Genomic DNA, 24,962 nt, shown 5'->3' with positions numbered 1-24,962 from the left:
GACCCAAACGGCGTTCCATAACAAAGACCCAAACGGCGTTCCCATAGAAATCCTGGTTGAGAATGAAACAATTGAACAAATGAACAACGAAACAGCACAGCAAGTGAAATAAATAGGTTTTGATGATGTTCTACTGGTAATGGGGACATACGTAAATGCCATCAAAATAACCTTTTGGTGTGTGTAACCTTTTATTTAACTAGGCAAGACAGTTAAGAATAAATTCTTATTTACAATGACAACCTACCCCAGCCAAACCCGGACGATGGTGGGCCAATTGTGCGCCACCCTATGGGACTCCCAATCACAGCCGGATGTGATAAAGCCTGGATTCAAACCAGGGACTGTAGTGATGCCTCTTACACTAAGATGCAGTGCCTTAGACCGCTGTGTCCATGTGTGTGTGTTAACTATTTAACTGTACTAGAATGCTTCAAAGGCAGCTAAAATGTTAAGTATAAGTTATTGGTATCTTTTTTTTGGCAAGGAAAATATCGGATATCGGTATCAGCCAAAAAGGGCATATCGGTGCATCACTACCCAAAATGAGTACCGGAACCTATTTCAGTCCAAGCACTGATAAGAAGTAATCAGGTAGGCCTGTTCTATGACGTTTCCACTGGATCAGAACATGACATTTTCTCTTTCACGCTGAGAGGTTTTTGAAAGGGAGAGCGCTGGAAAGACTTTTCAAATAGATTGAGGAATTGGTTGTCATTCTCAATGGATGTAAAAACAGAATTTGTTTGCTTGATGTTTGAGGTGAAGAAAACATTACTCTGAGAAGCTCCACAGGCCATTAGTGGTGGTAGGTGAAGCAAATCAGAAACACCATCACATCCCCATATACATTTGCTCGCAGCCCAGGTAGCCTATATACTTCTATGCATAATCAGGTACGCGTCCTTACTCAACATTGACAGAATCGCTCCAAACTAAACATAGTGACTAAATTGAATTGACAAAACTTGTAAATGGAATGAAAATAAACAAAAACGTGTTTCTTGCAAGCGTAGCATGGGTTGTGCACTCTGAAAACACTGTGTCCACTCCAACAATGTGAACGGTAAGACTGGAATAATTAAAATAATAATACATTTAATGCATTAACATAAATTACCATAATCGAACAAACGTAGATTAGAAATGATAGGAAGTACAGTAAACGTACTACTGGTGATACATGTAATGGGGAAGTGATATAGACTAAAAATCAAATGCAGTCGACTAATTGGGATCAGCCCTTTAATAGTACATACCTTCAGACTGGACTCGTAATTGGTGTTGCCTTTAAACATGAGGCCCAGTCTCATGTGGATCTCTGTGGCTCGGGAGAAACTGGGGTCAATATAGAGCCCATCCTGAAATGCTTTTATCGCCCTGCATACAGAGAGAAACAGGACGAGAGCATTAAACATAGGATGGAACAAAACACACACACACACACACACACACACACACACACACACACAAAAAAACGAATTCACAAAAGCAAAATGTGTAGAAATAACGATATGTTAAATGAGGCTGCTTTTTTTCTGGGATAAAAATCGAGGAACAAAAACCTTGACGTTTTACATTCGGAGGCGTGGAAGAGTCCTGCAGCTCTTTGCCTTGCTAGAGCATCTCTGGATTGAGCCACAGAGAATGAGAGAGAATGAACAGAAGCAAGAGAGAAAGCAGCGCTGTTACCTTGGCAACATAACCCCCATCCATAACAACACTGATGTAAACCACATAAACAAACTATATAGGCTGCAAAATAAACCTGACCCACTCTACTGCTTCACCCCTCTGATATACAAATACCCATATTCAACACATAAACAAACAATTACAGGAACCTACACAAACAAAAAAAATCCACTCACAGTGCAGTTGTGAAAACAAAGACTATCGCATGTCAGGGCCACAGCACGAGAGACGACAGTAGAAACACTGATCTCACTACACACAAACTCACAGGATAAGCATTCTGAACCCATTGGCCTCACTCCCCCTCCTTTCCCTGTTCCAATCCTTCATCCCTCCCTCCCTCCCTCTTATTCATTCCTTCCAGAGTGGTAGGCACATTAGCTTCTCTAGGCTGGAACAGATTGGCAGTGAAAATGAGTGCACAGCAGACAAGCTAACAGAAAACCAGACTGGTAGAGACAGAGGGAGAACATTAAACAGTCCCCAGGCCAGACAGACTGAGAGAGACAGGGGCATAACATTAAACAGTCCCCAGGCCAGACAGACTGGTAGAGACAGAGGGAGAACATTAAACAGTCCCCAGGCCAGACAGACTGGTAGAGATGGAGGCATAACATTAAACAGTCCCCAGGCCAGACAGACTGCTAGAGACAGGGGCATAACATTAAACAGTCCCCAGGCCAGACAGACTGGTAGAGACAGGGGCATAACATTAAACAGTCCCCAGGCCAGACAGACTGATAGAGACAGGGGCATAACATTAAACAGTCCCCAGGCCAGACAGACTGGTAGAGATGGAGGCATAACATTAAACAGTCCCCAGGCCAGACTGACTTGTTAAACAGTCAGACCTGATAGAGACAGGCCAGACTGACTTGTAGAGACAGAGGGAGAACATTAAACAGTCCCCAGGCCAGACAGACTGATAGAGACAGGGGCATAACATTAAACAGTCCCCAGGCCAGACAGACTGATAGAGACAGGGGCATAACATTAAACAGTCCCCAGGCCAGACAGACTGCTAGAGACAGGGGCATAACATTAAACAGTCCCCAGGCCAGACTGACTGGTAGAGACAGAGGGAGAACATTAAACAGTCCCCAGGCCAGACAGACTGGTAGAGACAGGGGCATAACATTAAACAGTCCCCAGGCCAGACAGACAGAGGGAGAACATTAAACAGTCCCCAGGCCAGACAGACTGATAGAGACAGGGGCATAACATTAAACAGTCCCCAGGCCAGACAGACTGATAGAGACAGGGGCATAACATTAAACAGTCCCCAGGCCTGACAGACTGATAGAGACAGGGGCATAACATTAAACAGTCCCCAGGCCAGACAGACTGATAGAGAAAGGGGCATAACATTAAACAGTCCCCAGGCCAGACAGACTGATAGAGACAGGGGCATAACATTAAACAGTCCCCAGGCCAGACAGACTGGTAGAGATAGAGGGAGAACATTAAACAATGCAAAGTGTTCTCTGACTGAACCCCAATAATACTAGAATTATGCTATTACTGACAAAATCCTGTTGTATTATCTAATGTAGGGAATATGTCCCACCACTCTACTAGTCTAGCCCTGTAGCTCTCTAGGACTAGACTACTGCTCTACTAGTCCAGCCCTGTAGCTCTCTAGGACCAGACTACTGATCTACTAGTCCAGCCCTGTAGCTCTCTCGGACCAGGGTTGGTTGGAGACCACAGCTCTAGCCCTGTAATTCTCTAGGACCAGGGTTGGTTGGAGACCACAGCTCTAGCCCTGTAGCTCTCTAGGACCAGGGTTGGTTGGAGACCACAGCTCTAGCCCTGTAGCTCTCTAGGACCAGGGTTGGTTGGAGACCACAGCTCTAGCCCTGTAGCTCTCTAGGACCAGGGTTGGTTGGAGACCACAGCTCTAGCCCTGTAACTCTCTCAGACCAGGGTTGGTTGAAGACCACAGCTCTAGCCCTGTAGCTCTCTAGGACCAGGGTTGGTTGGAGACCACAGCTCTAGCCCTGTAGCTCTCTAGGACCAGGGTTGGTTGGAGACCACAGCTCTAGTCCTGTAACTCTCTCAGACCAGGGTTGGTTGGAGACCACAGGTCTAGCCCTGTAGCTCTCTAGGACCAGGGTTGGTTGGAGACCACAGCTCTAGCCCTGTAGCTCTCTAGGACCAGGGTTGGTTGGAGACCACAGCTCTAGCCCTGTAGCTCTCTAGGACCAGGGTTGGTTGGAGACCACAGCTCTAGCCCTGTAACTCTCTCAGACCAGGGTTGGTTGAAGACCACAGCTCTAGCCCTGTAGCTCTCTAGGACCAGGGTTGGTTGGAGACCACAGCTCTAGCCCTGTAGCTCTCTAGGACCAGGGTTGGTTGGAGACCACAGCTCTAGTCCTGTAACTCTCTCAGACCAGGGTTGGTTGGAGACCACAGCTCTAGCCCTGTAGCTCTCTAGGACCAGGGTTGGTTGGAGACCATAGCTCTAGCCCTGTAGCTCTCTAGGACCAGGGTTGGTTGGAGACCACAGCTCTAGTCCTGTAACTCTCTCAGACCAGGGTTGGTTGGAGACCACAGCTCTAGCCCTGTAGCTCTCTCGGACCAGGGTTGGTTGGAGACATCTGGTAACATTACATTTGATAGTGCTGCATTCCTCTGTAGCCTCTAGCTATTTAAAGTAAGTTGTAGTACATAGAGGGAACCCAGATTACCTGCTTCCCTGTAGCCCCCTAATCAAAGTTTGTTTGCGTACACAGATTTGCAGAAATGTTTGTGTTTCTAGCTCCAACAGGGCAGTAAGACCTAGCAATAGAACAATAGATATATAATCCAGGTCGAGGTGAGAATTATTTAAGATATTGTTTGAAGGTTAGGGTGTCAGATGTTTTCGGATGATGGCCAGGGCTCTGCTGTCCTAGCTGAGCGGGAGCTGCCCTCCCGTAGGGGTTGGAGGACCAAGAGACCTGAGGTGGCAGAACAGTGTTCGGATTGGGGTGTAGGGTTTGAGCATAGCCTGAAGGTGGGGGGGGGGGGGGCAGTTCCTCTTCCTCTTCCGTAGGTAAGTACCATGGTCTTGTAGTGGATGCGACCTTCGACTGGAAGCCAGTGGAGTGTACGGAGGAGCAGGGTGACATCAGAGAACTTAGGAAGGTTAAAGACCAGGCGAACTCCAGTGTTCTGGATAAGTTGCATGGGTTTGATGGCCCAGCCAACAGTGAGTTGCAGTAGTCCAGACTGGATTAGGACCTGTGCTACTTCCTGTGTGAGGTAGGGTCGTACTCTACGGATGTTGTAGAGCATAAAACTGCAGGAGCAGGTCACTGCTTCGATGTTTGCAGAGAACGACAGGGTGTTTCTCCAGGGACACGGCAAGTTTCTTTGCACTCTGGGAGGGCGACACTGGAGTTCTCTACCGTGATGGTCCGACTTGGCTTTACAGCATGTAGATTCAAGACGGCTCCTAGTCAGGGCAATATGACCTTCCTAGCTGCATTATTCTCTATGGAATTACTCAAATGTAGATGCATAATGACTACCTAGACAACATGTAGATTCAAGATGGCATCAAGTTGCGTCAAAGACACATTCTAGCAGAATTTCTCCATATGGAAACCAACATAGCGGGCCTACCTTCTCTGTCCTGCCTGGGCCTCTGAGGAGGAGGGCTGCACTGACCTAGACAGGGAGAAAGGGCACCTACAGTAGTCAATAAATATCAGGCAATGTCACAGATGCCTAACACCACTACACAGCAAAGTACTTACTCAACAAGATCCCAACTTCAACTCTAAAGTATAGTAATATATTCCCTATAATAGGTATATGGGGAGGGAGAGTATTTTGGTAAAAAGCTTCTGGGGTATTTTTTATTTTGTGATTTAGTTAGGCTTATTTCGGTTATAGTGGCATCTGTGGTAGTCGCTCGTCCCATACACTTTACAGGCTTGGAAAGGGGTAGAAAACAGTGAGGTAAGCATGTGAAGAGAGCGAGACACAGTACTGTTAACAACACAGCAGGGTCTGGTAACTGGTTACCTGGCTGAGACAGATAACGAAGACTGGACACTGGATTCCACACACAGAGCACCACACTGCAGAAGCAAAGTGTGAGCAGACAAATTAAATTGTCCAGGAGAAAAATAACATCCCATTGCAAAATAGTGCTTTTTAGCCTATTCATCGATGGAAATACCAGTTGATGTAAATCTGTCTGAGTTAATTTGCATAATTTAAAGGAACTAAATTGGTGTGTATCATTATGCATCTTCGTTATGTATCACATGCACACAGCATACAGACAGACAGAACGCGAAAACCGTCAGACAACGCTTTTATAAGCCCAATCATAGCAATCATGCAATCGTGTGTTAAAAAAAAGTTTTGGGGCCATGATTACAAAGTGTGCTTCTCATTCGCCATTCAAATGCTTAGACAACGAGCTGGAGGCTGCAGGCATTTTTAAAACATATAGCTACTTCATGTTTTTACTTGAACGATTCACTACATATGAGGCATGTTTAACCTCGTTTCAAAGTAGCCTAGGCAAAACGCAACCATATCCGTGGGAGGCAATAGTTTTATAAAGACTTCCAAAAGCCTTTGAAACCAGTAGCCAGTTTCTATTGGTTTTCAACTTGCTTTCATTGTCCAGTAGGCTATTTCTATTGGTTTTCAACTTGCTTTCATTGTCCAGTAGCCAGTTTCTATTGGTTTTCAACTTGCTTTCATTGTCCAGTAGCCAGTTTCTATTGGTTTTCAACTTGCTTTCATTGTCCAGTAGCCAGTTTCTATTGGTTTTCAACTTGCTTTCATTGTCCAGTAGCCAGTTTCTATTGGTTTTCAACTTGCTTTCATTGTCCAGTAGCCAGTTTCTATTGGTTTTCAACTTGCTTTCATTGTCCAGTAGCCAGTTTCTATTGGTTTTCAACTTGCTTTCATTGTCCAGTAGCCAGTTTCTATTGGTTTTCAACTTGCTTTCATTGTCCAGTAGCCAGTTTCTATTGGTTTTCAACTTGCTTTCATTGTCCAGTAGCCAGTTTCTATTGGTTTTCAACTTGCTTTCATTGTCCAGTAGCCAGTTTCTATTGGTTTTCAACTTGCTTTCATTGTCCAGTAGCCAGTTTCTATTGGTTTTCAACTTGCTTTCATTGTCCAGTAGCCAGTTTCTATTGGTTTTCAACTTGCTTTCATTGTCCAGTAGCCAGTTTCTATTGGTTTTCAACTTGCTTTCATTGTCCAGTAGCCAGTTTCTATTGGTTTTCAACTTGCTTTCATTGTCCAGTAGCCAGTTTCTATTGGTTTTCAACTTGCTTTCATTGTCCAGTAGCCAGTTTCTATTGGTTTTCAACTTGCTTTCATTGTCCAGTAGCCAGTTTCTATTGGTTTTCAACTTGCTTTCATTGTCCAGTAGCCAGTTTCTATTGGTTTTCAACTTGCTTTCATTGTCCAGTAGCCAGTTTCTATTGGTTTTCAACTTGCTTTCATTGTCCAGTAGCCAGTTTCTATTGGTTTTCAACTTGCTTTCATTGTCCAGTAGCCAGTTTCTATTGGTTTTCAACTTGCTTTCATTGTCCAGTAGCCAGTTTCTATTGGTTTTCAACTTGCTTTCATTGTCCAGTAGCCAGTTTCTATTGGTTTTCAACTTGCTTTCATTGTCCAGTAGCCAGTTTCTATTGGTTTTCAACTTGCTTTCATTGTCCAGTAGCCAAATGCACACTTGAGCGTAGCCTACTGCCTTGTGCGCTAATCATTTTAATAAATGATAGTTTATCAACATTTTAAGCTAAATGTTCTGATTAGATTCATTGCTTTTTAAGTACTTTATTTTTTTATGTAGTCTAGACCTACTGGTTGTATGAATTTGGGATCTATCGTCCCACAACTGTCCTAGAGTCTGTTTGGGTTATTTCTTTCTCGACAAGTTGACCAATTGAATAGGTCAACTTTTCTACTATGGGGGAATAGTAGATTGACATAGGATCAGAGGCGCCGCGTCCATAATGTTAGGGGAAGCTTTCCCCAAGTAATTATATAGCCTACTTCTGTCTATACATAAATAAATACAATCATTCAACATAGACTACTAAAGCATGATTTGAACACAGGATCATTAGCTTGTTTTAAACCGCATTGCCTACAGTTGGAAGGCAGGCAGCGCATGTAATTTGGGCAACGCGCGTGAGTTATACCAAATAGACGATTGTTGAGTTGCAACTGTCAGCGAAAAGTAGAGGCCCAGCCAGGCATATTGCAATATTTAAAAAATGTAATCGTGGGAAAACATACGTTTGGAAAGCAAATGGCTCTTGCTGTAAAGAGAACACAATTTTAAAAAACAAATCAACTTAATTGATCGAACAACAGTAGGCCTATAGCCTATCTTATTGGCACCAGTGGAAAGCATCGACCATATTCCCGGTGAGTGAGCACTGTGCATATTCACCATCATTGCTGGGTGTTTAGACAATAATTTCCCCCTCCAGTTTAGATGAACGTCATATTCTATTCATCTCCCCCTTCTCATGAGTCTTATATACACTACCGTTCAAAAGTTTGTGGTCACTTAGAAATAGTTCATGAAAGAAAAGCTAATTAAAATAACAAATTGATCAGAAATACAGTGTAGACATTGTTAAATGTTGTAAATGACTGTTGGAGCTGGAAACGGCTGGTTTTCAATGGAATATCTACATAGGCGTACAAAGTAGAGGTCGACCGATTATGATTTTTCAACACCGAAACCGATTATTGGAGGACCAAAAAACCCAGATACCGATTAATTTTTAAAATGTATTTGTTATAATGACAATTACAACAATACTGAATGAAAACTTCTTTTAACTTAATATAATACATCAATAAAATCAATTTAGCCTCAAATGTTTCATTTTATTTCACCTTTATTTAACCAGGTAGGCTAGTTGAGAACACCTTTATTTAACCAGGTAGGAAAGTTGAGAACAAGTTCTCAATGACAATTGCGACCTGGCCATGATAAAGCAAAGCAGTTCGACAGATACAACAACACAGAGTTACACATGGAGTAAAACAAACATACAGTCAATAATACAGTAGAAAATACTTCTATATACAATGTGAGCAAATGAGGTGAGATAAGGGAGGTAAAGGCAAAAAAAAGGCCATGGTGGCAAAGTAAATACAATATAGCAAGTAAAACTCTGGAATGGTAGAATTGCAGTGAAAGAATGTGCAAAGTAGAAATATAAATAATGGGGTGCATAGATGCAAAATAAATAAATACAGTAGGGGAAGAGGTAGTTGTTTGACAGCTGGTGCTTAAAGCTAGGGTGGGAGATAAGTGGTTCCAGTTTCAGAGATTTTTGTAGTTCGTTCCAGTCATTGGCAGCAGAGAACTGGAAGGAGAGGCGGCCAAAGGAGGAATTGGTTTTGGGGGTGACCAGAGAGTTATACCTGCTGGAGCGCGTGCTACAGGTGGGTGCTGCTATGGTAACCAGTGAGCTGAGATAAGGGGGGACTTTACCTAGCAGGGTCTTGTAGATGACCTGGAGTCAGTGGGTTTGGAGACGAGTATGAAGAGAGGGCCAGCCAACGAGATCATACAGGTCGCAGTGGTGGGTAGTATATGGGGCTTTGGTGACAAAAAGGATGGCACTGTGATAGACCGCATCCAAATTATTAAGTACGGTAATGGAGGCTATTTTGTAAATGACATCGCCGAAGTCGAGGATCGGTAGGATGGTCAGTTTTACGAGGGTATGTTTAGCAGCATGAGTGAAGGATGCTTAGTTGCGAAATAGGAAGCCAATTCTAGATTTAACTTTGGATTGGAGATGCTTCATGCGAGTCTGGAAGGAGAGATTACAATCTAACCAGACACTTAGGTATTTGTAGTTGTCCCCATATTCTAAGTCAGAACCGTCCAGAGTAGTGATGCTGGGCGGGCGGGCAGGTGCAGGCAGCGATCGGTTGAAAAGCATGCATTTAGTTTTACTTGTATTTAAGAGCAGTTGGAGGCCACGGAGGGAGAGTTGTATGGCATTGAAGCTCGTCTGGAGGGTTGATAACACAGTGTCCAAACAAGGGTCAGAAGTATACAGAATGGTGTCGTCTGCGTAGAGGTGGATAAGAGACTCAGCAAGAGCGACATCATTGATGTATACAGAGAAGAGAGTCGGCCCAAGATTTGAACACTGTGGCACCCCCATAGAGAATGCCAGCGGCCCGGACAACAGGCCCTCCGATTTGACACACTGAACTCTATCAGAGAAGTAGTTGGTGAACCAGGCGAGGCAATCATTTGAGAAACCAAGGCTATCGAGTCTGCCGATGAGGATGTGGTGATTGACAGTCGAAAACCTTGGCCAGGTCAATGAATACGGCTGCGCAGTATTGTATCTTATCGATGGCGGTTAAGATATCGTTTAGGACCTTGAGCGTGGCTGAGGTGCACCCATGACCAGCTCTGAAACCAGACTGCATTGGGATTCGAAATGGTCGGTAATCTGTTTGTTGACTTGGCTTTCGAAGACCTTAGAAAGGCATGGTAGGATAGATATAGGTCTGTAGCAGTTTGGGTCAAGAGTGTCACCCCCTTTGAAGAGGGGGATGACCGCAGCTGCTTTCCAATCTTTGGAATCTCAGACGACACGAAAGAGGTTGAACAGGCTAGTAATAGGGGTTGCAACAATTTTGGCAGATAATTTTTAGAAAGGGCCCAGATTGTCTAACCCGGCTGATTTGTAGGGGTCCAGATTTTGCAGCTCTTTCAGAACATCAGCTGAATGGATTTGGGACAAGGAGAAATGGGGAAGGCTTGGGCGAGTTGCTGTTGGGGGTGCAGTGCTGTTGACGTAGCCAGGTAGGTGTAGCCGTTAGCAGCCGATAAGACAGCTAACGGTTAGCGGACCGCAGATGGGCGTTCAGGTTACGTCGCGACGGAGGGGCCAGTTGGGTAACTCCCTCGTGCAGATAACGTCGGTAGTCCAGTCGTGAAGGCCCGGTGGGGCTCCGTATCGGCATTAAAACGGGTCCGGATAGGTGATTGTAGCCCAGGAGTGGCTGATGGAACTCTTCAGCTGGCTAGCTCCAGAATAATTGATGTTTGCTCCTGACCGACGTAAGCCAATAGTCACTCGGATACCAGCTAGCTAGCTGCAAGATCCAGGTGTAAATGTCCAGAGCTTGCGGTAGAAATCCGGGGATATGGATAGAAAATGGGTCCGGTATGCTCTGGTCTGAGTCGCGTTGTACAAAACTGGCGATAGCTTTTCGAGCTAAAGGATAGCTGATGACCGCCAACTGTGGTTAGCTGAATACTAACGTTAGTTAAGCCAGCTTCTGGCTAGCTTCTGAATAATGAAACTTGTTTTTTTGCATTATTTAAACCAAATTGAACAAGTGTTGGAGAAGAAAGTAAAAGTGCATTATGTGCCATGTAAAAATGCTAACGTTTAAGGTCCTTGCTCAGAACATAAGAATATATGAAAGCTGGTGGTTCCTTTTAACATGAGTCTTCAATATTCCCAGGTAAGAAGTTTTAGGTTGTAGTTATTATAGGAATTATAGGATTATTTCTCTCTATACCATTTGTATTTCATATACATTTGACTATTGGATGTTCTTATAGGCACTTTAGTATTGCCAATGTAAAAGTATATCTTCCGTCCCTCTCCTCGACGGGCTCGAACCAGAAACACATCGACAACAGCCACCCTCGAAGCAGCGTTACCCATTGCTCCACAAAAGCCACAGCCCTTGCAGAGCAAGGTGAACAACTACTCCAAGTCTCAGAGCGAGTGACGTCACCGATTGAAACACTATTAACGCGCACCCCGCTAACTAGCTAGCCATTTCACTTCGGTTACACCAGCCTAATCTCGGGAGTTGACAGGCTTGAAGTCATAAACAGCTCAATGCTTGAAGCATTGCCGAAGAGCTGCTAGCAAAACGCACGAAAGTGCTGTTTGAATGAATGGTAGGGAGCAGCAGACTCGTACGCATCGCTCAGTCAGACAGCTCTATCATATATCAAATTATAGACTTAATTATAACATAATAACACACAGAAATACAAGCCTTAGGTCATTAATATGGTCGAAACCGCAAACTATAATTTCGAAAACAAAACATTTATTCTTTCAGTGAAATACGGAACCGTTCCGTATTTTATCTAATGTGTGGCATTCATAAGTCTAAATATTGCTGTTACATTGTACAACCTTCAATGTTATGTCATAAATACGTAAAATTCTGGCAAATTAGTTCGCAACGAGCCAGGCGGCCCAAACTGTTGCATATACCCTGACTCTGCGTGCAATGAACGCAAGAGAAGTGGCACAATTTCACCTGGTTAATATTTTCTGCTAACCTGGATTTCTTTTAGCTAAATATGCATGTATAAAAAATATATACTCCCGTGTATTGATTTTAAGAAAGGCATTGATGTTTATGGTTAGGTACAGTCGTGCAACGAGTGTGCTTTTTCGCAAATGCGCTTTTGTTAAATCATCCCCCGTTTGACGAAGTTGGCTTTCTTTGTTAGGAAGAAAAAGTCTTCACACAGTTCGCAAAGAGCCAGGCGGCACAAACTGCTGCATAAACCATGACTCTGTTGCAAGAGAAGTGACACAATTTCCCTAGTAAAAATAAATTAATGTTAGCAGGCAATATTAACTAAATATGCAGGTTTAAAAACATATACTTGTGTACTGAGTGCAAGAAAGGCATTGATGTTTATGGTTAGGTACATGTTGGAGCAATCACAGTCCTTTTTCGCGAATCCGCACGGCATTGATTATATGCAACGCAGGACACGCTAGATAAACTAGTAATATCATCAACCATGTGTAGTTAACTAGTGATTATGATTGATTGATTGTTTTTTATAAGATACGTTTAATGCTAGCTAGCAACTTACCGTGGCTTCTTACTGCATTCGCGTAACAGGCAGGCGGTTACAGCGTTGGACAAGTTAACCGTAAGGTTGCAAGATTGAATCCCAGAGCTGACAAGGTAAAAATCTGTCGTTCTGCCCCTGAACAAGGCAGTTAACCCACCGTTCCTAGGCCGTCATTGAAAATAAGAATGTGTTCTTAACTGACTTGCCTAGTTAAATAAAGGTGTAAAAAATAATAATTCAATTTAATAAAAATCTGTGTCCAAAAATAGCGATTTTCGATTGTTATGAAAACTTGAAATCGGCCCTAATTAATAGGCCATTCCGATAAATCGGTCGACCTCTAGTAGAAAGGCCCATTATCAGCATCCATCACTTGTGTTCCAATGGCACGTTGTGTTAGCTAATCCAAGTTTATCATTTTAAAAGGCTAATTAATCATTAGAAAACCTTTTTTCAATTATGTTAGCACAGCTGAAAACTGTCGTGCTGATTAAAGAAGCAATAAAACTGGCCTTCTTTCAACTAATTGAGTATCTGGAACATCAGCATTTGTGAGTTTGATTACAGGCTCAAAATCTCCAGAAACAAAGAACTTTCTTCTGAAACTTGTCAGTCTATTCTTGTTCTGGGAAATGAAGGCTATTTCATGTGAGAAATTGCCAAGAAACTGAAGATCTTGTACAATGCTGTGTACTACTAACTTCACAATAGCACAAACTGGCCCTAACCAGAATAGAAAGAGAAGAGGCCCCGGTGTACAACTGAGCAAGAGGACAAGTACATTAGAGTGTCTAGTTTGAGAAACAGATGCCTCACAAGTCTTCAACTGGTGGCTTCATTAAATAGTACCCGTAAAACACCAGTCTCGACGTCAACAGTGAAGAGGCGACTCCAGGATGCTGGCCTCTTAGGCAGAGTTGCAAAGAAAAGCTATATCTCAGACTGGCCAATAACAAAAAAAATATTAAGATGGCCAAAATAAGACACTGGACAGAGGAACTCTGCCTAGAAGGCCTGCATCCCGGAATCGCCTCTTCACTGTTGACGTTGAGACTGGTCGCACCCCCATATCACACTACACCCTCTCCCCACGCAATCTACTGCACCTTGTCTATGCGGCTCAGCCATTGCTCATCCATATACTTACATGTACATATTCTCATTCACCCATTTAGATTTGTGTGTATTAGGTCGTTGTTGGGGAATTGTTATATTACTTGTTAGATATTACTGCACTGTCAGAACTAGAAGCACAAGCATTTTGCTAAACATCTGCTAACCATGTGTATGTGACCAATAAAATGTTATTGGACTTTAAACTATGAGTTTATAGAATGAAAGAAGCATAATTGACTGTTCAACAGTCAATCCCACCAGGGTTCAATGAAAACATACACACAGTAAGGAACATACAATGGCTACATAAATGTAATGTACTATATAGCCTGTGTATCACTACACAGATCCACGAGGCCAAGCTAATAAAAACACACTACAGTCCAAAGGAAAACACTGTCCATGCGTACTTACCAGTGAAATGTGTTGTAATGGAAGTAGACCAAACCAAGGCCATATAAAAAGCCCGCATTCTTGAGAGAGGGAGAAAAACCATTAGTGGCAGGAACATTTAGTCTATTTCTCAAACGGCATTGGTAAAAAAAAAAAAAATTTAAAATAAAATAAATAAAAAAATCCATTTAAAGATACTGTCTGAACAACACTGATTGCTCAGTCAAGTTTCAACAAAAAAAAAGGACACTTCACAGTCCCTCTAGGATTTAGCTGGGATTTTGTTGTGATTTTTGCAGAGAAGAGGACACTTAATTTTGCAGTGCCAATTGACATTTTCTGCATTGCAATAAAAATTATGATTTTACTGTTTTATGAGGAAATAGTGCCGTGACTTGTCAAGTTTGCAGGCCCTCGCATAGCCTAATATGAAGGGAATTGTTGATTTTTCCCACAAAAAAATGATAATGCAATCCTGGAGGGATTGATATCACTAACATACAGTCCTGACTGACTCATCTAAATGGAAAGTGTTCAGTTGGCCTAGTCCTCATCCCTCTCAGGATTAAAGTGCATTCTATGCCCATAAGGTCAATGGCAGAGTAGAGGCCTAAATTCAGAGGTTACCATTGTGTCCCAGTAATTCACCTTTCAGAGGTTACCATTGTGTCCCAGTAATTCACCTTTGAGGTTACCATTGTGCCATAGTTTCACATGACACTGTAGTACCGGTATCAGTAACAACCGAAAGCCTCTAAGCACAGAACCTCCTACTCATACAGACATACCAATCAACCAGAAAACAAGAGAGCAGATCAGACCAACAGCATGGCTAAGGAGTTAGAAGGAGAGAGGATCTGACAGACAGAGAGGAACAGACAGACAGCATGGCTGAGGAGTTAGGAGGAGAGAGGATCTGACAGACAGAGAGGAACAGACAGACAGCATGGCTGAGGAGTTAGGAGGAGAGAGGATCAGACAGACAGCATGGCTGAGGAGTTAGGAGGAGAGAGGATCAGACAAACAGAGAGGATCAGACAGACAGCATGGCTGAGGAGTTAGGAGAGAGGAGAGGATCAGACAGACAGTATGGCTGAGGAGTTAGGAGGAGAGAGGATCAGACAGACAGTATCGCTGAGGAGTTAGGAGAGAGGAGAGGATCAGACAGACAGCATGGCTGAGGAGTTAGGAGGAGAGAGGATCAGACAGACAGCATGGCTGAGGAGTTAGGAGGAGAGAGGATCAGACAGACTGCATGGCTGAAGAGTTAGGAGGATCAGACAAACAGAGAGGATCAGACAGACAGCATGACTGAGGAGTTAGGAGAGAGGATCAGACAGACAGCATGACTGAGGAGTTAGGAGAGAGGATCAGACAGACAGTATGGCTGAGGAGTTAGGAGGAGAGAGGATCAGACAGACAGTATGGCTGAGGAGTTAGGAGAGAGGAGAGGATCAGACAGACAGCATGGCTGAGGAGTTAGGAGGAGAGAGGATCAGACAGACAGTATGGCTGAGGAGTTAGGAGGAGAGAGGATCAGACAGACAGTATGGCTGAGGAGTTAGGAGAGAGGAGAGGATCAGACAGACAGTATGGCTGAGGAGTTAGGAGGAGAGAGGATCAGACAGACAGCATGGCTGAGGAGTTAGAAGGAGAGAGGATCAGACAGACAGCATACCTGAGGGTTTCCACACAAGGTCAATATCATTACATTTGACTTTTTAGATTTGAATGTATGCATTAATGAATCAATTATATAAATCACACGGTCAATTTGAAAAACTGTTTCCTTTCCATTTGGGACTTATTTTATTGATCAACAACATCTGCATAGAAGAAGCAATCTGTTATTTTATAAAAGTCTGCACTGTCTCTTTAAGACCCATGACATCTCAGACAGACAGACAGTGAGGCTCAAACTAAGATGATCTTGACTGGGAAAGAGGTGAGGCGGGGGAGATGAAGTGAATGAATAAAGTTATATAATGGACATTGTTTTGCGAACAGTAATTAAATATTTTCTACATTTTCTACATGCATTATTAGAGTTGAACTTGTGTGCAGCATAACTGATGCAGCCCAGACTCCCAGTGAGTGCAGTGGTTCCTCAGAACAGACAGACTCTAGCTGCTAGAACTAGCAATGAGTAAGTGGAGCAGACGATAAGAGGACATTGGCTGCACTGACAGACTTGATCCTCTCTCAAATCAGTAGACAACTTGAGACACATTTGACAGAAGTACCGAAAGCAACAAACATTTTAGTATCAAACCGTTTGTCAGGTTCTAATATCGGAAAAAGTACAGAAGTTTCAGTATACCATGCAACACCAGTAATAATTAATCGATATGCATTGGTCCCCAGAGAAAGACGATGTGAGAGTTGAGAAAGTGAGAGAGGATGCGAGAGTCTGAGTAAGAATGTTTCTGACAGCCTGGCAGCCTACCCTTCACATTCACCTCCCATGAGACAGACCGACTCAGTCAAGTTCAGTCAATGTTTTGACCATTTCTTCCACAGACTCAGGGAGTATAGCCTACCTCCCTGCTCCTCCCAGTCTCAGCATAGCTCAGTCAAGTCCTCTACCCGAGACCTGGCTCCTAGCCAACAGTCGTGAGACTCAAGCTCCAACCCTACACCCAGCCCCTAGTCCAAAGCCCAACCTGATGCTCAGTCCAGAAAGCCTCGATCAAGCTCCAACCCTACACCCAACCTGATGCTCAGTCCAGAAAGCCTCGATCAAGCTCCAACCCTACACCCAACCCTACGCCCAACCTGCTCAGTCCAGAAAGCCTCGATCAAGCTCCAACCCTACGCCCAACCTGATGCTCAGTCCAGAAAGCCTCGATCAAGCTCCAACCCTACACCCAACCTGATGCTCAGTCCAGAAAGCCTCGATCAAGCTCCAACCCTACACCCAACCTGATGCTCAGTCCAGAAAGCCTCGATCAAGCTCCAACCCTACACCCAGCCCCTAGTCCAAAGCCCAACCTGATGCTCAGTCCAGAAAGCCTCGATCAAGCGCCAACCCTACACCCCAGCTTCAGCCCTCTGCCCAGTCCCAGGTAGCCTTTCCTTACTCCAGTCTAAAGCCATAGCCCTTTCTCCCAGGCAGGCCCAGTCACAGTCCCAGAACCAGGTGAACAGGGTCAGAAACACAACGCTGTCTGTCCCCATCACGGTCACGTCCCAAACACGGTCACGTCCCAAACACCTCATCTCCACTCACACGCCAATGGGCACCACGGCAGACTGGAACTAACATCCATCCTCCCTTATCCACCCACACTGGGCAGGGAGAGGACACACCGCATGATAAGAGCTGGTGGCTGGACTGGCCGGGTCAAACGGTCAACTGAATATGACCTAGACACTGGAGAACAGCTTCCCTAGTCTAACATCATTCCTTTATGAACAGACTGTCATCGTCAAGGTATGCAGTTGAATGCCAAGAAAACAAGGGGTCAGCAGTCAACATTTAGACCTACTTGGATACATGGTGTTTCAGAAAGTAGCAGTCTACAGCTAGATATACTTGGATACATGGTGTTTCAGAAAGTAGCAGTCTACAGCTAGATATACTTGGGTACATGGTGTTTCAGAAAGTAGCAGTCTACAGCTAGATATATGGTGTTTCAGAAAGTAGCAGTCTACAGCTACTTGGGTACATGGTGTTTCAGAAAGTAGCAGTCTACAGCTACATCTACTTGGATACATGGTGTTTCAGAAAGTAGCAGTCTACAGCTACATCTACTTGGGTACATGGTGTTTCAGAAAGTAGCAGTCTACAGCTAGATATACTTGGGTACATGGTGTTTCAGAAAGTAGCAGTCTACAGCTACATCTACTTGGATAAATTATGTTTCAGAAAGTAGCCACTCACCTTCCAGTAGTCCGACTGTAAACTGTAGTACCTCTGATATGCAGATAATGCTGAGAGGAGAGACCAGTTAGTGAACAGATCAAAACAATGCTGTAACAATTAGCCAACATTACATCATCTTCATCCACTCAACACACAATACTGTGGTGCCACTACCTCATCAGCAATACAGGCCAAATAAAACCCAAAGCTTAACAATAAACAGCTCTTCAAACTTAAACACTCAAGCATGAAAACGCACACGACCTACATTTCCTCAAGAAACTGCCCCAGACTTGTAGTCATATAAAGCCCAGAGACATCCGCAAACAACGGCAGTGGAATTACATAACGGCAGAGAAGTGAAGGACTCTGTGTGGGACAGCAGAGCATGCTACACACCAACACAACTGCCTACTATTATTTGTCATTTCCAGACACCTTTTACAGGGTTTGGGAAGAATAAGAGGGAGGGCGTGTAGTCTGTCTGGCAGCTGCTGCTACTTTTAAAGGACAAATTCCAACACCGAAATCCTACATTCTGCCAAACATACAATTTCAAAAGCATTGTTATTACTAAATTAAGGATGTGATCTGGTGTAGACTGTGTGTGTGTACGTTTGATCACCTTTTGGATAGTCCTCCAGGAGAAGATTGAAGTGGCCCAGCTGGCAGAACATCTCTGGCTCTACTTTCCCTTCTGACTTCAGGATGGCAGAGTCATAGCAGCTTACAGCCTATGGGGAGAGGGAGGAGGGAAGAGGGAGGGGAGGGGGAAATCATTTCAACACCCTGTATTAAAAATGGTGGCCTAAAGAATGCCCCAACTTTTAGAAGTCCACACTAAATCAGTTTGAGCTTATATGCCTAAGTTTCCTAAACACTAAACACGTTGGTTACGGTCTGTCTAATAGCAAAAAATCCTGATGAGCAACATATGAAAACAATAACAGGCATCTAACGTGTTACAAAACAGCAACTACAAGTCCCTAAAATAACTTGATCATCACTGAACCATATCGCTGTACCTCTCATAAAAATAGATACAGGTTTCTGGCAGGTCGCCCCAGACACACAGGTGTCCCCTCCCACCTTTCAGTGGGCTCATTTGGCTGAGGGCCAAATGAGAGAGCAGCACCTAGAAACAGGCAGTGAGCTGGAGGATGGAGAGTCACTGGCTGAATAAAAAGTATGTGCACCCCAGCTGTATATCACTAGGACCAGTGGCCGGGATATAGCCTAGCCACTCAGAGAGAGAAAAGGGAGCAGTTCGGTCGAGCCATTTCAAATCCGCCAACTTGATATCAAAACGACATTTGCATTTGTTAGGAATGTTATTACAGTGCAGGAGCAATGGCATACCAGGAACCAGGGTGAAGCGGTAGTCATGTGTTCCTCATTTGATGCACAATGTAGAGCAGGTGACACTTTAGAGCTGTATTGACTAGGAGGGGGATCACAGAGTCAGTCCGGCAACCAAAGGTGTCAGACAGAGTGAATGAGTGAGTGAGAAAAATAAAGGAGAAAGAGAGGAGAGAGGTCAGTGCAGTCCTGAGGGGAGACAGAGACACACAGACAGCGTAGTCTCAATCGTCACACCACAGCCCTGTCTCATCCATTCAGATCTAGCCAGCCAGACAGACATCCCAGACACTGTGCTACAGGATCACTCAAGACCTGACTGGAGCAGACAGTGGCTGATATGAACCAGACAAATGTCACCCCCCAAACACCACGCCATTCCAGTCACCCCATTCCCCATCCAAACACCACACCAGGTCACCCCTTCCCCCCCAAACCATTTCAGGTCACGCCCCCAAATAACACACCATTCCAGGTCACCCCTCCCCCCAAACAACACACCATTGTAGTCACCCCTTCCCCCCCCAAATAACATGCCATTGCAGGTCACCCCCCCAAATAACACACCACTCCAGAGCACTATTTGACCACCCTATGTGGGCTATATTTCCCAACTACCCCTGGGTACAGTGCTCTGTCCCAAGTTGCCAGATGAAGAGAGCCAGCTGTCCAATCAGGCACTGCACCTAGGCTCCATAGCATGAGAAGCCAGCCTAAATGAAGAACAGGGATTTGGAAACAATAGGACAGAATGAAGTACGGTCCCACAGAAATTTTCAAATTTCCTCGACATGATTCAATTCTATTGCAGGGTAAAAAATAAAAAATAAATAAAATAAAAAAAAAATATATATATATATATACACACACACACACACACACACACACACACACACTTTCAGGTATATCAAAACCAATTTTACATACTTCATAAAACAGGTGTGGACTAACAGCGAAACGCTTACTCACAGGCCCTTCCCAACAATGCAGAGAGAAAGAAAAGAGAAAATGATATATAAAAAAACATGTATTTAATAGAACAGTGAAACACGTACAGTAATAATAAAAACGCATAAAATACAGTGTGAGATAACTTGGCTATATACAGGGGGAACCAGTAGTCGATGTGCATTGGCAGGGTATAAAATGAACAGCCATGCGGGTTGGTTTTGGCATTGGCATGGTAAGACATCTATTCACCAGCCATGTTGGAGGGTGTTCAGGGCTCCACAGTGAATAAAAAACAAAGTCAAGTATGATCACATGTATAGTCAAATAAATGTTGCAGTGGCCGTTTAATTTTATAGCTGGTAAATGAAAGTCAAACTACGAATCCTATATAGCCTATTCCCCCTGGCGCTGCAACTGCCTGGGGATCTGTGCACACGTAAAGAGCTGAGTGAAAGATTCCTTTATATAAGCCCTGTGAACAGGCATAAAAGTTAGTCTAATTGACTTGAAACGAAAGTCTACTGAAGTGAAACTTTGTACCTTGTGTTTCTTGGCTATTTACAATGTTTTGATCACAACTTCCGTAGATTTTCTGTTTGAGTTTCAACTGCAAGGGAAGAGAAGACGAGGCTTCCACTAGTCGGACTCAATCTCACAGGCACAAACTCAGGTAACAAAAATATAAACATAACATGTAAAGTGTTGGTCCCATGTCTCATGGGCTGAAATAAAAGATCCCAGAAATGTTCCATATGCACAAAAAGCTTCTTAAAGGCCAGTAAAATGGGGAGGCGCAATAGAAGGCCACTGAAATGGGGGGGGCACAATAGAAGGCCACTAAAGTGGGGGGAGGCACAATAGAAGGCCACTGAGCTGAGAAGTAGTTCTGTCTGTAGTTAAGCCCATTTGTGGACATTCTGATTCTTGCCCGCAAAAACACAGTCTCAATGTCAACCGTGAAGAGGTGACTCCAGGATGCTTGCCTTCTAGGCAGAGTTGCAGAGAAAAAGCCAACTCTCAGACCAGTCAATAAAAATAAAAGATTAAGAGGGACAAAAGAACACAGACACGGGACAGAGGAACTCTGCCTAGAAGGCCAGCATTGCGGAGTCACCTCTTCACTGTTGACGTTGAGGCTGGTGTTTTGCTACTATTTAATGAAGCTGCCAGTTGAGGACTTGTGAGACATCTGTTTCTCAAACTAGACACTAATGTACATGTCCTCAAGCTCAGTTGTGCTCCAGGACATCCCACTCCAATTTCTATTCTGGTTAGAGATAGTTTGCACTGTTCTGTGAAGGGAGTAGTACACAGCGTTGTACGAGATCTTCAGTTTCTTGGCAATATTTTAAGAATGTGACATTTCAGAATATAAGTAGAGAGAATGATTTATTTCAGCTTTTATTTCTTTTATCACATTCCTAGTGGGTCAGAAGTTTACATAAACTCAATTAGTATTTGGTAGCATTGCCTTAAAATTGTTTAACTTGGGTCAAACGTTTTGGGTAACCTTCCACAAGCTTCCCACAATAAGTTGGGTGAATTTTGGCCCATTCCTCCTGACAGAGCTGGTGTAACCGAATCAGGTTTGTAGGCCTCCTTGCTCGCACACGCTTTTCAGTTCTGCCTACAAATTTTCTATGGGATTGAGGTCAGGACTTTGTGATGGTCACTCCAAACCTGATTTGTTGTCCTTAAGCCATTTTGCCACAACTTTGTAAGTATGCTACACTTGCATATGCACATATCGGGTCATTGTCCATTTGGAAGACCGATTTGCAACCAAGCCTTAACTTCCTAAATCAAATCAAATGTGTTTGTCACATACACATGGTTAGCAGGTGTTAATGCAAGTGTAGCGAAATGCTTGTGCTTCTAGTTCCGACCATGCGGTAATATCGAACAAGTAATATAACCTAACAATTTCACAACAACTACCTTATACACACAAGTGTAAAGGAATGAATACGAATATGTACATACAAATATATGAGCAATGGCTGAACGACATAGGCAAGATGCAGTAGATGGTATAGAGTACAGTATATACTGACTGAGGTCTTGAGATGTTGCTTCAATATATCCATATAATTGTCCTCCCTCTTGATGCCATCTATTTTGTGAAGTACACCTGTCCCTCCTGCAGAAAAGCACCCCTACAAATTGAAGCTGCAACCCCCGTGCTTCACGGTTGGGATGGTGTTCTTCAGCTTGCATGCCTCCCCCTTTTTCCTCCAAACATAATGATGGTCATTATTTGACAGCTCTTTGGTCTTGGCCATAGTGGAGTTTGGAGTGTGACTGTTTGAGGTTGTGGACAGGTGTCTTTTATACTGATAACAAGTTCAAACAGGTGAGCATCTTAAAGAAGTTGCAGGTCTGTGAGAGCCCGAAATCTTGCTCGTTTGTAGGTGACCAAATACTTATTTTCCACCATAATTTGCAAATAAATTAATAAAAAATCCTACAATGTGATTTTCTGGATTTCTTTTTCTCATTTTGTCTGTCATATTTGAAGAGTACCTATGATGAAAATGACAGGCCTCTCATCTTTTTAAGTGGGAGAACTTGCACAGTTGGTGGCTGACTAAATACTTTTTTTCCCCACTGTACATTATTCCATTTTTTTTTAAATGTATTGAGCCATTATTAAAACTCAAACAGTGCATCCCAATGGAGGCAGCAAACAATGTACCAGGCCATATGTGATTTACAACCTGATCGCAATATTTTGGACCACCAAGAAATGTAATTTAATTTTTTTAATTCCTGTTTATTTAACCAGGTAGGCCAGTTGAGAACAAGTTCTCATTTACAACTGCGACCTGGCCAAGATAAAGCAAAGCAGTGCGACACAAACAACAACACAAGAGTTACACATAGAATAAACAAACGTACAGTCAATAACACAATAGAAAAAGTCTACATACAGTGAGTGCAAATGAGGTAAGATTAGGGAGGTAAGGCAATAAATAGGCCATGGTGGCAAAGTAATTACAATTTAGCAATTAAACACTGGAGTGATAGAGTGTTGGTGAATTAAATGTATAGGTGAATTATATTAATCAAACATTGAAATACATCCATCTATTCTGCCAACAATACCTTAGTGTATGTCATGGAATATTGAGGAAAACAGAACCTATTATTAAAACCTTATAAAGTTGGTTTTGTAGCATAAACTGGGAAATGTATATTTTGGATTGATATGATTGTCTGTTTCATATCTGCAAAGTAGTTCAAACGCCGTCAGTCCACTTTAAGGAACGAACATTAGTATGTAGCCTACTGACTTGTACACATTGCTGCGCTTATAATGAGATGAAATAATAGTTTTATCAACATTTTAAGCTAAACGTTCTGTTCTGTTGCATCAGCATCATTGCTGTCACATTTTTGCCAGATGTAGCCTAGGCTTACTGGTCATATGAATTTAGGATCCATCTTCCCACAACTGTACATGAGTCGGTTTGGAATAGCATATTTCTTTCTCGCACATAACGAAAAACTGACCAATAGAGTGTAAACGTGTCTACTTACGGGGACAGTAGATTGACATAGGCTAGTGATTCTGCTGTGCATTACTGGTCTTGTTGGCTGAGGAGAAGTCAATGTGTCAGTTACTCTAACAGCGTATCGGAAATGTGGTAATGAACGCACGAAGTTGCATCCTACAGTTGCATGTTCTGTTAAAATTAATTACGATCATCGAAATGTGACTTGTGTCATTATGAGCACCGTGGGTGGACGCCATAATCAGATTACGCATCCAATGCATTTCTCAAATGTCCTGTAACATTAGTTAAATTAAAATGCTGCCGGTGTCACTTTTCCACATTTTGTCAAGATACAACTATAATTCACACTGACTGGAAAGGGAATTCATTAACGTAATATCCACCCACTTGTGAGCCTGGCTTCTAGCTAATGGAAGGGGTTTGTGGTTAAATGTCCAGCAGGTCCCTGACACTTATTCCAGATATGCACGAATCAGGAGTGACAGCGGAGGGGCGACTCTGGTCCTATCTGTGACATACCTTTAACAGCAAGGCCTTCGTTCTGGCGCCATCTTCATGAAGCCTCTGAAATCCAAATAGTGAACTGCAAGCAGAGGACAACACAGGCGGTTCCGTATTACTTGAGTATATATGTCGTTTTAAAATACTTTAATGTACGAAAACTCAATACACAAAAAGGTAGACAAGGAAAGCAAATGCATTGCTCATTCGCTAACCTGTTCATTTCGACCAAGCTGTCTCTCTCCTGCGCTGTTAGCTTCAGAAAGTCCAATTCGACTTCATTCGCTTTTCCCGCCGCCATTTTCTTTTCCTCATCACCAGCAGCGCGGAGACTTCGAGCAGCAGCCGCGTCGAGCGACACTCCGCACGATTTCATAGAAAAGGAACAGGGAAGCGGGCGACACAACTCCACCAAAATATAATAAGAACGAAAGTACACCACCGTATGTAGGACTGAAAACGTAGCTAGCTCAGCCGAGTGTTTGCCAAATCCTGAAGGAAAACAAGACCCGTCCAAAAACAGCCTTATCGCATGATTGTACACAAAATACTAAATGTATGTATTTGCCAAATAATGCAAGAAGTGGAGTTGATGCCGGTTTTTACGATAGGGCGTTATTTGGTAATATAGTAAACTTCCCCCCACACCAGCTCAAAGTTGTTGTAATTGTGTCACATAGACGAATGCACGCCGCCACCGTAGGAA

At 43.4% G+C, this 24,962-nt stretch overlaps 1 protein-coding gene across 1 annotated transcript in view; it reads right to left on the bottom strand.

The window, feature by feature from the left end:
- The window catches only part of LOC139386114 (histone demethylase UTY-like), a 25,338-nt gene extending 447 nt beyond the window's left edge, over positions 1-24,891 (bottom strand). Inside the window, exons 1-6 of the mRNA XM_071131545.1 lie at positions 24,472-24,891; positions 24,275-24,338; positions 18,553-18,661; positions 17,946-17,995; positions 14,084-14,142; positions 1,222-1,380 (exon numbers count right to left, since the gene is read on the bottom strand). Of these exons, the coding sequence (XP_070987646.1) occupies positions 1,222-1,380; positions 14,084-14,142; positions 17,946-17,995; positions 18,553-18,661; positions 24,275-24,338; positions 24,472-24,632 (602 nt within the window). The 5' untranslated portion in view covers positions 24,633-24,891. The remainder of the gene's footprint in view (positions 1-1,221; positions 1,381-14,083; positions 14,143-17,945; positions 17,996-18,552; positions 18,662-24,274; positions 24,339-24,471) is intronic.
- Between the last annotated feature and the right edge of the window lie 71 nt (positions 24,892-24,962).

This window comes from Oncorhynchus clarkii, chromosome 3 (genome assembly GCF_045791955.1).
Source record: "Oncorhynchus clarkii lewisi isolate Uvic-CL-2024 chromosome 3, UVic_Ocla_1.0, whole genome shotgun sequence".
NCBI classification, from domain to species: domain Eukaryota; kingdom Metazoa; phylum Chordata; class Actinopteri; order Salmoniformes; family Salmonidae; genus Oncorhynchus; species Oncorhynchus clarkii.
Note: the sequence above shows the minus strand (reverse complement) of the source record. Positions and strands in the feature narration are given on the sequence as shown.